Here is a 16585-nt window from a genome sequence, read left to right on the forward strand (position 1 = left end):
ATCGTTTATGTGTCCTGGGGAGTGTGTTTAAATGCGAGGGGAGGTGGTTATCTGGGTTCAGTATTACCACAGCAACGGGGCTGTCTCTTGAGCAGAGGCTCAATGGCCAAAAGAGCTCAGGTAGCATTCAATTATTCACGCACGCGCACACGCGCGCACACACACACACACGCGCGCGCACACATAAACACACACACACACACACACACACGCACCAGTTACATTGCACGACCCTGGTGTCTCTCGAGAGGGGTGTCAAACTCATTTTTGTTGCGGGCCACATTGTAGTTACGATTTCCCTGGGAGGGCCTTGATGACTGAATTTTGTGAAACCGTATAAATGTTTAATCACCTCCGCATATTACATATCCAGTGCACAACGATTGGCGGATAACTAGTTTTGAAATCAGGAGTCAAAAATAATGGTTTGTTCAGCCATTGTTTACATTAATGTAATAAGTACGTAATGAGATCATGCTTGCAAGATCTCTATTTTATGATGGATTACATATGACAATTTCAAATGTTGGTTCTGACTTTAGCAAGCATCGTGGAAAGGTTGACTTGCTTGATTTGCTCTTGTGGGCCACACAAAATGACATGGTGGGCCAGATCCAAACATTAAACAATGTGATCTCATGTTTTAAAACTACATATAGTTTCCCTCAGATCTCTACTGTACAACGTACAGCCTGAAAGTGAAAGCCCGTGTCTCTCGCATCCCAGCGACTGAGCAGACAGACTCGCAGCGCACAGCTGCTCTTATTTGCTGAGTCCTGATATGGAATGACAAGGGCACACAGCCACACGATGGAGCAACCGCTGGGTACAACTCTTAAAAGGCTGGCCGAAAAAAAGAGAGAAGCTGATACAAAGGAGAAAGCTTAGATTGTATTAGAAGCTCGGATGTGTAGTCATCAGCTATCAGGTTATTGTTCAGAACAGTTTTATGTGTGCTAGCTGCATTGTTCCTTTGCAGCTTGTCGTTAGCCTGATGAATCCTTTTTGTCATTGTCTCAGCCTGCTCCCACTTCCCGTATGTATCATTTCACAGTAATGAAACTCGAGTATAACTTTGCTTAACCGTGCTTTTATTTTTCCACTGCTGTGTCATGCCATGTTTATATAATTTTTTTCCTCTTTTTTTTTACCCGGATCCCACAAGAGTCAGGACTGGAGCAAGAGTGACGAGAGGCTCCTCCAGGCTGCGGAGCAAAACGAAGCAGACAAAGTGTCCGCCCTCATACTTAAAAAGGGTCTCTGCCCCACCAAGTTGGATGCTGAGGGCAAGTCGGCGTAAGTGGGTCATTGGACTGCCTGTTACTTTAACGGCGATAAGCCAAAATGCCAACGAGGACGAGATTGCTGAGAAGCTGAGAGGGACAAAATACATGCATGTGTGTTTTTTTTTTGTATTCAACCAACATTTATCACAGTATCTTACTACAGTAATATCATGCTCTTATATCAATGGATCCAGTCTTCAACAACAAAGAGTTGAAATATTCCCAAAATAATCATATACTGTTATTTTTGTATTCCCCACGCAAAGGGCTCTCATGCAGAAAAATTCCAATTCAAAGATGGCACAAAACTGCTGAACAGCAAGCCAAGAGTGGAAGAACCCATTTTGAGCAATTTTTCACAAAAATCAACTCACTCAAAATTGTAATATTGCTCAGGTAAAGCATTTGCCATGCGTGCCATTACAAATCTACAAAAAAAGATGAGATTGACTCACCTTGTAGTATGGCACTCGGTGGTCATCCCTGCCGATTTTGCAATAAACAGGTCAGGGAGATAAAAGGAATCACTCAACAAAGCCGAAACAACAGGATCGTCAGTTAGAGACCCCCCGACACAAATTCACCCCAGTGATCGCTATTTAATGTGCCACGCTTAATTACATGTCATAAAACGTGAGCTACAAACAAATCTAATCAACGTTATCCACAGAATACGTGAATACGTACAAATAACTCACGTGTCTTTCCGGCAGCTTCCATCAATGTGTATCTCGTGGGCATGTCGACTGTCTGGAGGTCATCATTGCTCACGGAGCAGACCTCAATGTCACAGATGGTGCCGGTGTGGTATTGCACAACACAGACCAAAAAACAAAACATTATCCATCAAGGCCACCATATCACATGTTGTTTGCTGATTTTAATTGCTAGGCTTTGGCGCCCTTCACCTCGCAGCCAAAAACGGACGGACCGAATGCTTAAAGAGACTTTTGCAGGTAAATGAAGTTGACAACATACATGTTCCCTGCATCATCAAATGTCACAAGTTTTGTCCTATCCTGTTGATAACAGGAAAGACTGGAAGTGGATTGCGCAGATGCCATTGGAAGGACACCCCTCCATCATGCGGGTACAGTAACAGGAACCGTTACACACTTTGACCAAAGTCAAGTGCATATTTTGGTGACTGTAATCAGTCAGACAATATTTTATACATGATAAGGCGCTCCGTATTATAAGGCGCACCTTCAATGAATGGCATGCTTTAAAACTGTTTTCATAGGGAGGGTGCACTGCATTATAAGGTGCATAGAATAGAGGCTACAATCGTGGCTGCGGTTGTGCAATGCATCCACTAGATGGTGCTACGCTGAAGGGAATACAATACAATACAGCTTTATTTACCAGTATATAAAGCCTTCACAACCGCTGCAGCTGTAACACAACTGGTCACAAACACGGACATGAAACATACAAATACAAATGGCATTACAAAACAATAAATGAAAGACAAAAGATATGAAGACAATGGATTCAACAAAAAGGCGCTCAAACCTCATGGGCTCACATCCTCAAGGGGCTAAAAATCCTTCGAAGTCTTGCTTGTCTCCTTCTTCCATTGTTTAGTCACTCGTTAACAATGCCTTTGGTGTGATCTTCGTTTCATAATGGCTGCACGAAGCTCACAATGTTGTTGTTTGAGTCTGTGTTGGCAAATGCACGTCAATTCGTGTCAGGCAGGACCCTTTTAGATTACAATTGGTTCCTCCTAATAATCAACATGAGATGGCATCAGAATACTAACGGAAACAACTCAATGGGGAATATAAAGAGACCGTAACACCAAATATAAGGCACATCGGATTATAGGGCGCACCTTTTGGGAAAATTGAATCCTTTTAGTTGCGCCTTATAGCGCGGAAAATACGGTACTCTATATGGTCTTCAATGAATCCATGTCTCCATCATGACAGCTGGATGCATAGCATTTGTTTCCTAATCTTTGGAGTTATACAAAATCTGCCTATATTTTCCTAATGAAATATTTAAAAATATGTCCAGGGCTCAATAAAATTTGGGTAACACTGCCGTCAATCTAGGGAGTATTTGCTCCATAATTTATGCAGGTGTACTTTACATTGTGGCGGGTGGGGATGAAATTGATCATAATGCCACTTCATTGAAAAGTATAAGGCATGTGAACGTTGATGTGACAGTTTTGTTTACAGCGGTCAGTGGCTACGTATCCTGCACTGAGATCCTGTGGGACTTCAAAGCCGATCTTGATGTGCAGGATGGGGTAGGTTCAAAAATGATGAGTTGGTATAATCGTTGCATTAATGCTCCGGTAATATGTTCATTTTTGTTTTTGCCCCCCACCCACGCTGTTCAGGATGGATCCACCGCCCTCATTCTGGCAGCGCAGATGAGTCAAGCGGAGCTGTGTGTCTTTCTGCTGGGCCGAGGTGCCAACGCAAACATTCAGGACAACCAGGGGAGGTACACAACTCTTCATCTGTGCTGCAGCCTCAGCCGAAGGAGGCCGTCTGGAAGTTGCGTGTCTGTCAGTCCGGTCGCAGCAGCTGCTAAATTCCGGACAGATGGAGCAAGGCGAGAGCCGCAGACCTCTATGGGGCCATTATCGCAGCGGTGGGGTTGTGCTGGTTGCAACAGAGGAAGGATTCATTCGGAGAGTCTGCGGCATTTGGATACGATTTCAAGCGTGGTAGTTCAAGGCCTCTGGCAGGGATCAACATCTTTGATGTTGGACGGAGCAAACATGTTGATTCGGTCTCAACCTGTTCGCTGGGAAATCTCCGCTCAGTATGACGCTGGCATTGAAACAAGAGTTGTGAAAATTCAGCGGGCGTGATCGGGATCTCCATGTCTGAGACACTGTAGTGTTTATAATTTTATAACATAGAAATTGATCATTTGTAATGCAATGATTCCCTCCTAGGCACATTGGTGTGCCATGAGAGCTCATCGATTGCGCTGCAGGAAATTATCTAATTTCACTCAGTTGGTCAGAAAATTATTCCCGCATTTTTTTGGACGATAACTTGCCTGGGAATAAAAATCGCACCAGTCAAAAAGTGCTTCATGAAGAAGAAAAAAAAATGTCATTGCAGAGTATATAAGTTGCATTTGCGGGGGAGAATTATTTTTGTTTCAATCAAAGAAGAAAAGAAAGTAGATCTACACGATGTCATTAGTTTGCTGCCGCCTGTCACGGGAGTAAACTCAGGGACCGTGTCTCCAGCTAGCTCGCTAGTTTACCATGCAGCATCTGCCACAACAAGGATACTACTTCGACGTTAATGGTGGCCCGATGTTAAGGGGTCAGTTTGGGAGAACGTGCAAACTCCACACAAGAAGGAATTAAACCCTACACCTCTGCACTGTGAGGCCGACGTGCTAACCAGTCGACCGCCGTGCCTCAGAACTATCTTCAAAAATTCATGAATAAAACAGTATGAAGACGCAAAATATGAAATGATGACTGATACGTATCACATCGTGAATATACGGGACCAATAACGTTCCACAATTGCAGAACGGGGATTTTGAGCTCTAATTTTCATATACAAGTCACACCTGAGTAAAAGTCGCCACGAAAAAGTGGGTCATAATACCCCCCCCCCCCATACATCATTTAGTTACTCCAAATAATACGCATGTTGAATTGTGATCCGTTTGTGTCTTCAATCAGGACTGCCTTGATGCTGGCCTGCGAGAGCGAGAGTGCTGAAACAGTGGCCGTTCTACTGAGGGGAGGGGCCAACACGCAGCTGGTCGACGGTCTCGGAAACAAGGCGGAGGACTACAACTCTGACAGCCAGCACATCGTGCACATGTTGCAAAACGGAGCACCTCCTGGTACGGTACTAGTGTCACAGTCTTTTCCGTAGGTGATCGAAAATGTATCAACATGTACTCGTGCATATAATGACATGTATCTTAATGTAAGGAATTGTTCCCTCTCCTTCTGCATCCGTACTGTCAGAAGGCACAGGCGAGGAGGTAATGTCGCACGGCTACCCCGTTCCTCACAGGCCGATCGTCATATTGTGCTGGTTTTACAATGCGACGTTATATGTGTCACGCTTTCATTCCCATTTGTAATTGAATCTGACCCGACCGTATCAAGACTTTCTTCATTTCCTTTCATTTTAATTAGAGTGCCTTCCTTCTTACCCCACCAATGCAGACCCGCCAGAACAACTCAAGGGCCTCATTGGTTCAAGGGGGTAGTACCCCTCGCAAAAGGAAAGCTCCTCCCCCACCACGCTCTCCTCTCCAGGTACTCTCAGGCCGTGTTTTCCAACCTTTTATTTCCATGAGAAAAATCTCAAGGCACACCACTAAAAATTGCCACAGCAAGTACGCTCTTGCGTTTCCCCTTCAAAAAAATTGTAATTGCCAACAGATGCCACTAGATGGTAATCAAGCATTCATTCATTCATTTTCCGAACCGCTTTTATCCTCACTAGGGTCGCGGGGGGTGCGGGAGCCTATCCCAGCCATCTTCGGGCAGTGGGTGAGGGACACCCTGAACCAGTTGCCAGCCAATTGCAAGGCACACAGAAACGAACAACCATTCACGCTCACACCCACACCTAGGGACAATTTGGAGTGTTCAATCAGTCTGCCATGCACGTTTTTTTGGGAATGTGGGAGGAAACCGGAGGACCCGGAGAAAACCCACGCAAGCACGGGGAGAACATGAAAACTCCACACAGGGAGGCCGGAGCTGGAATCGAACCTGTGAAGTCGACGTGCTAACCACTCGACTACCGGGCCGCCTGGTGATCAAGCAATACTTTTATACCCTAACCCTAACCCTAACCCTAACCCTAACCCCCTAACCCTAACCCCTAACCCTAACCCTAACCCTAACCCTAACCCTAACCCCCTAACCCTAACCCTAAGCCTTATAAGCCTTAGCACAAAAACAGCGAATAGCTTTTTTTTGTAGTGAATAGTTTTTCAGCAAATAGATGAGGTTAGGTTGCCCTAAAATGGATGAATAGGTGAATTTACGAGTTGCAAATTGTGAATATGCGGAGGAACACGACTGTATACAATTAAACCCACACAAGGGAGCGGGTTCGCGAAAAGAAAGAAAAAAGCATGTATATAGACGCCAACTGAAATGCATTGGGGGGAATAAAAAAATCTTTAAAAAAAAAACCTAATAAAAATTCAATCTATGTTTTCCGTATATTGGTCTACATGCCAAATCTCTAATATTGGGTCATATTTTCTCAGACTTACTGTTGCTGACTATTATTCTTTGTTGGTCTCGTCTAACGTCCATCCATCCATCCATCCATTTTCCGAACCGCTTAATCCTCATTAGGGTCGCGGAGGGTGCTGAAGCCTATCCCGGCCATCTTCGGGCAGTACACAGGACACCCTGTTTCAAACCAAAAAAATAAAAGCAGGTATTAATCCTGCTCATATCATATTGGATCGTTATCAGTATCGGACTGGATTCAAGACTGCAATATCGGAATCAGCAGTGAAACGTCTGTCAGCTAAAATTCTGCTTCTTTTTCTATCATTTGTGTGTGTTTCACGCATTCCATCACGATCTTTCAGGATTTGTCACCCAGCCCTCATCCACGTGGCCCCACTCCCACCGTTCAGTCACCCGAGCCCCCCGCTCAGTCGCCTTCTCCTCAGCCTCAACAATCACATCAGGTTACTGATGAGTTTGTCTTGAAATCATTTAGTTTCACACACGGTCACATGAAGAATTAATACAAAGTTTTTATTTTGCCGTAAGGTGGAAGACGAGGAGGTGTTTGAGGAGATTCGCCGACTACGTCTTGAGCGAGGTCGTCTCCTCCAAAAGATAAAAGCCTTGGAGCAGCAACAACAAAGTGCTCTTTCTGCCTTGGACGAGGTACTGCAATCCTGATGCGTATTTAATTAAAAAAATGTATTTATATTGCAAATAAGCTACACAATGTGACTCATCGTATGCTTGTCGCGTACGCACGCACCATGATAGCTGTCTCAAATGAAACGGCGTCTAAAAGAAGCAGAAGCCGAGAGAGACAAGTTGATCGAGGAGCTGAAGGGAGTCAATAGCGTTGGGGCAAGCGACTCCGAGGATATGGAGGAAATATTTGACTTCCCAGGTATGTCATTTATAATTCCCAAGCATCTTAGAATCTGCATTCCTAAGCTGGGCAAAAGCGTGACATGGTATAGCTCTTCATCAAGTACCAAACATGGGTGGATGTGTTTAATGTGAAGGGAAGTTTTTGCATTCTTTCTGTTATTCTTTAGGATGCCACAAGATGGCACCAAAGCACCGATTAATCGAAAAAGAACAATTATTGTCACCAAAGTATAATGAAGTGATACATCTAAACTGGAGACTAACATTTTTGTTTAGTGGGGTGGAGCCAAGTGAGGGACCAATTATAAGCATTTTTTCCCCAAATAATAATTAGCCGAGGTTCACTGTTGAGTATTATGACCAGATGTTCCAATACTTCCATATGTCCACATAGTGTGCCAGTTATTGTCAGCTTTTTGTTCTTGAACTCGCCATCCAGAGAAGTTGCTCTGCAAGCGTTCCAGAGCCGCAGCAGCTCGCGACGAGACCTCCACCGATGCGGAATCAGCCAGCCCGTCTCCCTCCCCTGCAGACCGCGCAAGTGCAGAAGCGTTACACCAAAAGATAGAGGAGCTTACTTCACAGAACGCCGAACTTATTCTCAAAGTTCAGGTACCAATGCTTCTCAGCTTGCGGAGTGGACAACCTCAGACTCTTTTATGTGAAGGTGTCTTTTATGTCATGATGAATTTTGTGATGTCATATTCATCCAGTACGCCCCAGTTAGGACACGTGCGTTTTGACTTCCTTCTTTTTTCCTTCCCTTTTTTTGCCATACACGTGTATTAATCTTACTTTATGTAACGTGAAAAAGTACGTTGCCACGCTACATTTCAGTTCACCTTTTTACAGATGCTGGAGATGTTTGAGAAGGACGACACCGACATGCAAAGCCCCGGCGCGGACTTTGTCCCCGTAGCGCAGTACGAGACCATTAGGAAGGAATTTGAAGCCCTGCAGGAGCGCTTCTCTCAGGCTCAAACGTTTAGTGGGGAGTCCGGTGAAGTGGAGGAATGGTAAGATGAGACAAGCCTGGAACTTCGCTAATCCCACACACATTGGCGGCTCAGAACGAAACCAAACCAATCATATTGGCTTGCTGTGGTGACCCCTGTCGGGGGACAAGCTGCAAGTTTCAGCAACATCCTTGAACAAATTGCGATTCAGCTTTCTTCTGTGAGAGGTATCCGAGCTATTTGCCAAAAAAAAGAGGCCTCCAAAGCCATGCAGAAATAGAAATTTGTGTATGTCGAAGGGATGCATCTCATTTGAGAAACAAGGGAGGAGCTATGTTTTTGCCTGGATGTTAGTGGAAGTTATGGAGCAACGTGCCTGCATGCACTTCGTTTTTTTTTTTTTTTTTAAACAGTTTACACATTTAATACAATGGACTAGATTAACCCTTTCACACACCCTGTAACATGATAAGCTGTCCACAGAAGTAACCGTTGCCATGGATTCAAAGTGAATCCTAAATTTCATTTGAGCTTTGTTTATGATCAGTGATCTTTGTTTTGGTCCGCAGTGGTGATGAGATATCTCAGGCTGGATCGTCAGAGAGCCCGGAGGCTCTGAAGGACAAGCTGCATGGCCTGCAGGTTCAACTGGCTTCCTCCAAGTCGGAGCTGGAGCAGCTAAAAGAGCAAATGCGGCTTGGGGTGTTCTCGGTGGAATGTGGCGAAGGGGATAAAGCTGCTGCAGCAGCAGGTGCCAGTGAGGTTCCAGACCCCGAGGTCCAGCAGCTGAGGGCAAGAGTGGGCGAGTTGGAGGAGGAGCTCGTTCAGAGCCGCGCCAAAGCCATCGCTCAGACCTCCGATGACACTGACAGAATCAAACAGCTGACGGAGCGAGTCGAGCAACTCCAAGCCGCCCTCATCCAGAAAAAGTCGGCAGGTGACGACCACTGGACAGAAACTGTGAAACTTGGCGAAAAAGCGGCCGAACTGGAGGCGAACACGGCACCGGGAGGGAGCACGTTGGGAGGCGCGGGACCGACCGGAGATCAGGTTCGCCGTCTTCAGCAACGTGTCGTGGAGCTCGAGGGCGAGCTGAGGAAGTGTGTGCCCCGTTCGGATCTGGAGGAGGTGCAGGTCACTCTGGGCCTACAATGTGAACAGCTGGCCAGGGAGAGAGCGGAGGTGGCGAGGAGGCTCAACGACGCCCTCCTGCAGTTGGAGAGGATAAGGCCTCCTACAAATTGCGAGGACGAGGATGAAGAGGAAGAGCACTCGGAGAGCTCGGAGCTCTCGATCACATCAGGTCTGACATGCAGTCATCTGCCATGTTGTTTACATTCTCTATTGGTGAATGGGAGGTGGGGATGTTGCAATCAGAAACGTCTTTTTATCGGGGGGGGGGGGGGGGGGTTAAAATATTTAAGATTATATTGTAAAGTTATAGTCTAACCCCTCAATTTATCATATAGAAATTTCTGTGAGGGCGGCCCGGTAGTCCAGTGGTTAGCACGTCGGCTTCACAGTGCAGAGGTACCGGGTTCGATTCCAGCTCCGGCCTCCCTGTGTGGAGCTTGCATGTTCTCCCCGGGCCTGCGTGGGTTTTCTCCGGGTGCTCCGGTTTCCTCCCACATTCCAAAAACATGCGTGGCAGGCTGATTGAACACTCTAAATTGTCCCTAGGTGTGAGTGTGAGTGCGAATGGTTGTTCGTTTCTGTGTGCCCTGCGATTGGCTGGCAACCGATTCAGGGTGTCCCCCGCCTACTGCCCGGAGACAGCTGGGATAGGCTCCAGCACCCCCCGCGACCCTAGTGAGGATCAAGCGGCTCGGAAGATGAATGAATGAATGAATGAAATTTCTGTGAATGCCATTCCTGCGACTGACCACGTGTCGGTCCAATCAGAACGCTCCAGACGAACGCTGGCCGCAGTCCGCGAAGAGCTGGAGGCGGCTCGTCAGGAAGCCGCCCAAGCTCTCGACTGCTTATGCGCCGAGCGAGAGAGCCGTGCCCATGACGCCCTGCACCTGAAGGATGCGATGCCTCTGTCCAAGCACAAAGATGCGCTGGCCGCCGTGTCCGAGCAGCTAGCCCGAACCTTACAGGAGCTTGAGCGGGAAAAGACGCTGCGGTCAGATTCTGAAGAGCGGACGGCCAGACTAGAGGCCCAACTCGAAACCTTCCGTGAGGCTGTGCCGAAGGAGGAGCACGAGAAAGTCAAGGTTGGTGGCCAAGTACGCTGGGATAGGTACCAGCTCACCTGACATCCTCATGAAGATGAAAATCAGTCATCAGTTGTTTTCTGCAACCCTTAACAACAAAATAAACCCAAAAGTTTACTTTCTACCCTGTAAGGCAGAGCTCCGGTGCTCCCTGCAAGCCAGCGAGAACAGCGCAGCGGCAGCTCAAGAAGCTCTGAGTGACAAGGAGGCAGAGCTGCGTCAACTCAAGTCTGAAAAGGCCGCCCAACAGGGTCTTATCTCCAAGGAGGACCACGAGGCCCTGCGGCTGTCCATGCAGGCCGAGATCAACGCCGCCGCCGCCCGCCTCAACGACCTCACGCGCAAACACGAGAAGACGTGCACTGAGGTTTGTACCTGTGAGCGCATGCCTGGTTTCCTGCAAACCCTCACAAAGCAGTCTTTTCGTCCACTTAGTCTTTATTGTGTCGGCAAAAATGAGAGTTAGGTTCCACCTTTATCTCTTTTCCGCCTCTGCATTACTCATACCCCTCTCCGTACGATGGATACTGATGTACTTACTCAATTGTAGCACTACACTGCTGACTTTCACTCCCGATGGCTGAAGCTTCCACAAATTGCGCAGTCCAGCAAATACCATCTTTCTTCCAAGCATGTTTTACATAGAAATAATGATTAACCCTTTCATGCACCCTATAACCGAATAACATTGTGAGCTCTCCACTGTAGTAAGCACTCTCCCCGAAAGAGTTAAATAAAGAGAAAACACAAGATGGAAATTTACACGACACCGCTCTGTTTGGTCAATAAAGTCAATAGTCACATCAACACGACCGGAACGCAGTTCCTCGAATAACACAGTGGGTGTCGCCTACCTGTGTAAGGTGTTCCAAGTGCAGCGGGAGGCTCTCTTTCACAAGAGCGAGCGACAGGTTGCGGAGACTCAGTTGGCCGCTGTGCAGCAGCAGCTTCAAGAACTGCAAGCCAAGTCCACTCACATCCAGGAACTCCACACTAACATCCAGCAATCGCAAGGCCTGGTCAAGGAGAAGGATCGCAAGGTGAGACATTGCAAGCGAAAAAAAAAAAAAGTAACGCCAATTTGGAATATTTGAATTTTTTTGGGGGGGTGGGGGCGAGGTGGTGGGGGTGGTGTTCATTCACTCAACCAGAGGAACAGAGAGGGTTGTTATTGTTCTTGTTCCTCTTCAAGAAAAAGAAAATCTGTGGTGTTTTGCAGCATATTTGCGACTCACCACTTGCCCCGTTTGCGTTTTTTAAACATTTCTGCCATCAGTTGCTGATTTTTTTTTTTGTGCATGGGTCAGCGAAATTAGATGGCATTTTGTTAGTTAAAATGAGTTGTGGATCTTAGTTTTGAATAGTGCTTTGCTGCCATCTTGTGGTTAGTGTGCTAGCCTGTCTGAAAAGTATTATTTACAGCACTGCAAAGCTTCAGACTGCCCCTGAATGACGACATTTCCTAAAATGTCAGACTGTGCAAGTACAGCTACTTACGCCATCGTGACGAGTAAATTTGCAGTTTTTCAAAAATTCTCATTCTTGAATGTTTTTTGTTGCTGTCAAACTTCAGCTCCCATTTAGCAGTGATGCAGTGAAAATGATCGGAGTGAAGATTTACTTTGCAAGTCAATTTACGGTGTGTGTGCTCCTTAATTTTGTACTTACTATGCTAAAATTTCAGGTTAGGGGCCACTGTACTCCGTGTAGAAAAAATAGTCTGCAGCCCTGTGCTGCAAATTTAGGCTATATATTTTTTTCTATATACACTAAAAAATGGTTTAGTGAATTTACTCAGGATAGTCAAAAATGTATCTGGATCTCGATTATTTCATTTCCTCCAACCACTTCAGGAAATTAAATGAAGTAAATTCGCCCAAAAAACTTTTTTTCAGTGTAGTGTAACATGACAGGCAGAACAATTGAATGGTCTTCCTGTAGGTGGCAGAAGATTCAAATCAACTATCCCCACCTTTTGCCATTCAGCTAACAAAATACCGTTAACTCGTGGCTTCCTGCGAGTTTACCGTCAGCATAATTTTGCATGCTGTACTTTGGCCATTTTCTTTCGCAAAATATACGCCAAGGTTCAGGAAAGGCTACTGTAGAAGATAAACACAAGTGGAGACAACACTACGGTACACGGAAGTGAAAATACTGCGAGGACACAACAAAATAAAAATAATACATGGCCTGTTATGATTCCGAAGGCTTGGACGAGTGCGGATTTGATTAAACGTGACCACTTCGAGCTCCTTGAAAAAAAAACATGAACTGGAAACTCTTTCTGATGCAGATAACGGAGCTTTCAAAGGAGGTGTTCCGGCTAAAGGAGGCGCTTGGATCTCTGTCGCCTCCTCTCGGAATCACGTCCACACATCAGGGGAACCCGGGACAGCAAATGGCGCTACAGAACAGGGTTGCTGTACTTAGCCAACAGCTCCAGGTACCGAACAAATAATAATAATTTCTCAAAAAGATGTGTCGCCATCATGCTTGTAATTACTGTTTTTTTTTAAATGTCCTTTTCATTTTTCAAGGATTGGGAAAGAAAGCACAAACAAGTAGTAGCTGTTTATCGTTCTCATTTACTGGCGGCTGTGCAGGTCAGAGTCTCGCGACACAAAATCACGTATACGTCACACGCGCGCACGCGAACACAAACGCTGCTTCGCCGCAATGAAAACAAACACACCTTGAGGTGGTTGTATTAGGAGTCACACACACACACACACACACACACACAAAACGTCTTTGCTGAGTGCTGACTCACTGACTAATCTGATGTCTTAATACGCACACATCAGCATTCCCAATCGAAAACTAAGTCGCAGTCCGCCTGTCCAACAGGGTCGTATGGACGAAGAGGTCCAACGTCTTCTCCTGCAGATCCTCAGAATGAGCCAACAGGGTCAATGACGTCCACGTCGCCCATCGTTGGAGCTCGTCGGGTCAAGCATACAACTTTGCTAGTGACAGATGGCGAGCTAAAATATCGCACACCATGTAAAGCACACCTGAGGGCTATAAGTAACCGAGGGGGATGACACTAGCAATGCTGGGGCATCATTCAAACTTATTCTGTGTTCTTCCTAATTACCCCATGGGGATAAATAACGTTTTCTGAATCTGAATCTTTTGACAAATGAATCACATGCTCAAAAAGAAGCGTGTGTATTCTGGGAAAAATTCTTGTCCCATAATTGACCTCCCAAAACTAGCTCCGCTTCACATCATTAGAGTCAAGACACATCACAAAGTCGCAAGAACCCATGCCTTACATGTAACACTAAGTCGACCATTTTGATTTGAGGCAGCCATTTTGGGTGAATTGTGGGTTTCATACTTTGACAATGCAAATACTTCATTTGATCCAAAAAACATTTTGTTCATCAATGCCAGTGATAAAGTGACAGGCAGAACAATGAGATGCTCTTCCACGAAAAAGCGGAAGGTACATTATTGTACTTGCGTCTCCCCCATTTTTTTCACATTTATGTCAAAAGTCTAAGTTATTTTCAAGATTCACCATGAAAAGGAGCATTTGCAGCTTTATTTGCCTTTGTGCGTCTTGCCGGAAAAGCGGCCAATATTTTACAAGCAATACGCGTTCCGCTTGAAGAAGGTTTGCTCCTATAGACAAGAATCGTATTTGCTTCAGCCCACATCGGAGCTGTAAAACTGTATCACGATACAAGTGTGCTGTGCCTTTTGGTAAAAGCCAGTGTGTGATTGTTCATTTTAGAAGATACAATTTTGGGATTGACCTCCCTTTTTTTTACTGCATATTTTCCCTTTTTGGTCCAAAATAAATCTGTAAAAAGTAATTTACTGGTGTTCCAGTTCACTGTAGCACATGTGAATGTTAATGACGATTTGAAGCGTGGAGAGATTTTTGAGGAAGGCGGTTAGGCGGAAGGTTAGCGGCCACTAAGCAGGTCCAAGTTAGACAAGTAAATGTTGTTTGTTCGCTCAGATAGCCAGGGTGCTAGCATCAAAAAAGTATTCAGTTAGAAAAACATTCCGACCTTAATCTGTTGTTTTCTTGAGATTTCTCTGCGCCATGTGGCCTTCCGGTCATTCCTTTTTTTTTTTTCCTGTCATGGGTTTCACCTGTTATCTCCTCGCCACTTCCTGTTGCTTGGTTCAACTTCCTGTTTTGTTTTATTTGTTCTCTCCAAAAGCTTCACCTTTATGCCACCATATTTACAAGATTGCTGGACTCAGTCGCAGTGTCACTGTGAGCGAGATACAGACATGTGATTCTATGCAGTTTTTACATTCAACTGTTTTTTTTAATGTGAGAACACCCAAAGACGAAAGGAAAAAAAGGCAAGTGTATTGTGCGTGCAACAGAGGGCATACAGACTGCCCAAAAAAAATACAAAGATGAAATATGAATACGTAGTTGAAATATACAACATACTATGGTTAAAAAAAACTGTTTAATGTCATGTCAAACTCACTTTTACAACATTACCCCTGAAAATGCATTAAATGGCTTTCGTGTTCTCTGGTACAACCCAGGCTAAACTTGGCCCCTCCTACATACAAAGCTTGTCTCTTAGATGGGATGTATCACTTCAACATACTTCGAGGTATCAGCTGTCTTTTTCAAACCAAAGTGAATTCAGAATTTGTGAGCCACTAATGTGTAGGGATTGCTGTAGTACAGTTACTGTCAACACTTTTTTTAATTTTAATCAGAGATGCAAACAAACCTTTTGAGTTAATTATTTTTATTGTGTATGTACTGATTCAGAATTTGGCTTAGTTTTCTCTCTTTCACATCAGGTTTTCATTAATAATAATAATATTTATGAATTAAGGGCAAGGTTGAGCAACCGGTGTGGGGTTTTTTTTACTCAAAAGTCTTAGCCATAAATTCCAATGCATAGTAAAATCGGTATTGCGCAAGTTTTTATATGTCAAAACTAAAAAAAAAAAATGTAAGAAAAAACCTGATGTGCTAGAGAAAAAGTAAAGACATTTTTGAAATCAGTGTCGAAAATATGTAAAAGAAAATAAAAGGCCTTCATCGATAGCCAGAGAAAAACAGCGTTTTCAATGTACCGCTCACCAGAGGATTAAGCGCTCAGAATGTTCTTTCAGAAAATCCCATAATCGGGCCGTTGCTGATATTGATCGGAAAGAAAGGAAAAAGCTCAAATTCATCCCAATTATCGGTTTGTGCGGAACTCGCATAACACCTTGAGAGTGCCAGTAAAATGTTTTCCCTTACTGTGGAGCAATGTTGTAAATGAAGCGCAGATGAGAAATTCCTGAGAAAGAAAGAAAAATGAGAGTTGCGATAAGGCTGTTCAAGGCGGTGCATTCACTGAAATTACAGACAGGAGCAGCAGAAAGTCATCCTCATATCTCAATAGTGACCACTCAAGAGCGGCGACACCAAACTGCCATTCAAAGATTGAACACAAAAACATGTTTAAATAAAGAAAACATGTCACGTAATCCATTTTTGTATGACTGGACCCTAAAGGGAGTTAGCAACTGTGAGCACAAACAAACACAAGCCATCATTCAGATATTATTATTATTATTGTTCTATATTGACCTTAAAATGAGCAGCTTACATTCCTGTTTACAAGTACACAAGCAGAATCATCTTGACGTTTGTAAGGTCATTGGCATTGCGGAAAAGAGTCAGTTCGCAACAGGGACACCCACGCACATCCTGGACACTAAATGTTTGCCCCTCGTGGTTATTAAGGCACTGAAGTTGGACAGGCTGGGGGAAAGTGGGGGTAAGGTTCTTAATGTGCTCACTGGTGATTTCATTTGACACACCTATAACCATTTAAGGAGATCCTGTTGACTTGCTTTCACAAGAATGATAATGCTCAGTTTGGAGTTCAAGAGAGACACATTTCATATGTTTATTAACTGCGGTGTCCAACTGAAACACATCCCATTTTTCCGTGAATAGATTGGCAAATCTGATTGGTCCAGTCCATCGCATTGAATACATAACGGTGACGAGGACGGTGGCTGTGAGTATACGCCATTTGT

The 16585-nt window shown here is 44.8% G+C and overlaps 2 protein-coding genes across 6 annotated transcripts in view; one reads left to right on the top strand and one right to left on the bottom strand.

The window, feature by feature from the left end:
• Nucleotides 1-14749, bottom strand: part of shdb (Src homology 2 domain containing transforming protein D, b) — a 43521-nt gene extending 28772 nt beyond the window's left edge. For 2 of the 5 annotated variants that reach the window (XM_052074796.1, XM_052074794.1), the window contains exons 1-2: nt 11410-11619; nt 1985-2066 (exon numbers count right to left, since the gene is read on the bottom strand). In XM_052074796.1, coding sequence (XP_051930756.1) covers nt 1985-2066; nt 11410-11604 — 277 coding nt within the window. In that variant the 5' untranslated portion in view covers nt 11605-11619. Of the gene's footprint in view, nt 1-1973; nt 5104-11409; nt 11620-12743; nt 12880-14583 lie in introns of those variants that run through there. The other 3 variants (XM_052074797.1, XM_052074798.1, XM_052074800.1) reach the window with 3 other exon arrangements.
• ankrd24 (ankyrin repeat domain 24) lies at nt 11967-14380 on the top strand. Its single transcript, XM_052074905.1, has 4 exons — nt 11967-12194; nt 12852-13001; nt 13096-13161; nt 13406-14380. The coding sequence occupies exons 1-4, from the start codon at nt 12102-12104 to the stop codon at nt 13472-13474; spliced, it is 378 nt and encodes a 125-aa protein (XP_051930865.1). The 5' UTR covers nt 11967-12101; the 3' UTR covers nt 13475-14380.
• Nucleotides 14750-16585: the final 1836 nt, after the last annotated feature.

Source organism: Hippocampus zosterae, chromosome 8 (genome assembly GCF_025434085.1).
Source record: "Hippocampus zosterae strain Florida chromosome 8, ASM2543408v3, whole genome shotgun sequence".
Classification (NCBI taxonomy): Eukaryota; Metazoa; Chordata; class Actinopteri; order Syngnathiformes; family Syngnathidae; genus Hippocampus; species Hippocampus zosterae.

Excerpts from the sequence above, each read along its gene's own strand:
- ankrd24 (XM_052074905.1), top strand. The coding sequence starts at position 12,102 with ATGTTTTTTGTTGCTGTCAAACTTCAGCTCCCATTTAGCAGTGATGCA. Across the intron at positions 12,195-12,851 it reads ACTTTGCAAGTCAATTTACG|ATAACGGAGCTTTCAAAGGA; the intron begins GTGTGTGTGCTC and ends TTTCTGATGCAG. Across the intron at positions 13,002-13,095 it reads TACTTAGCCAACAGCTCCAG|GATTGGGAAAGAAAGCACAA; the intron begins GTACCGAACAAA and ends TCATTTTTCAAG.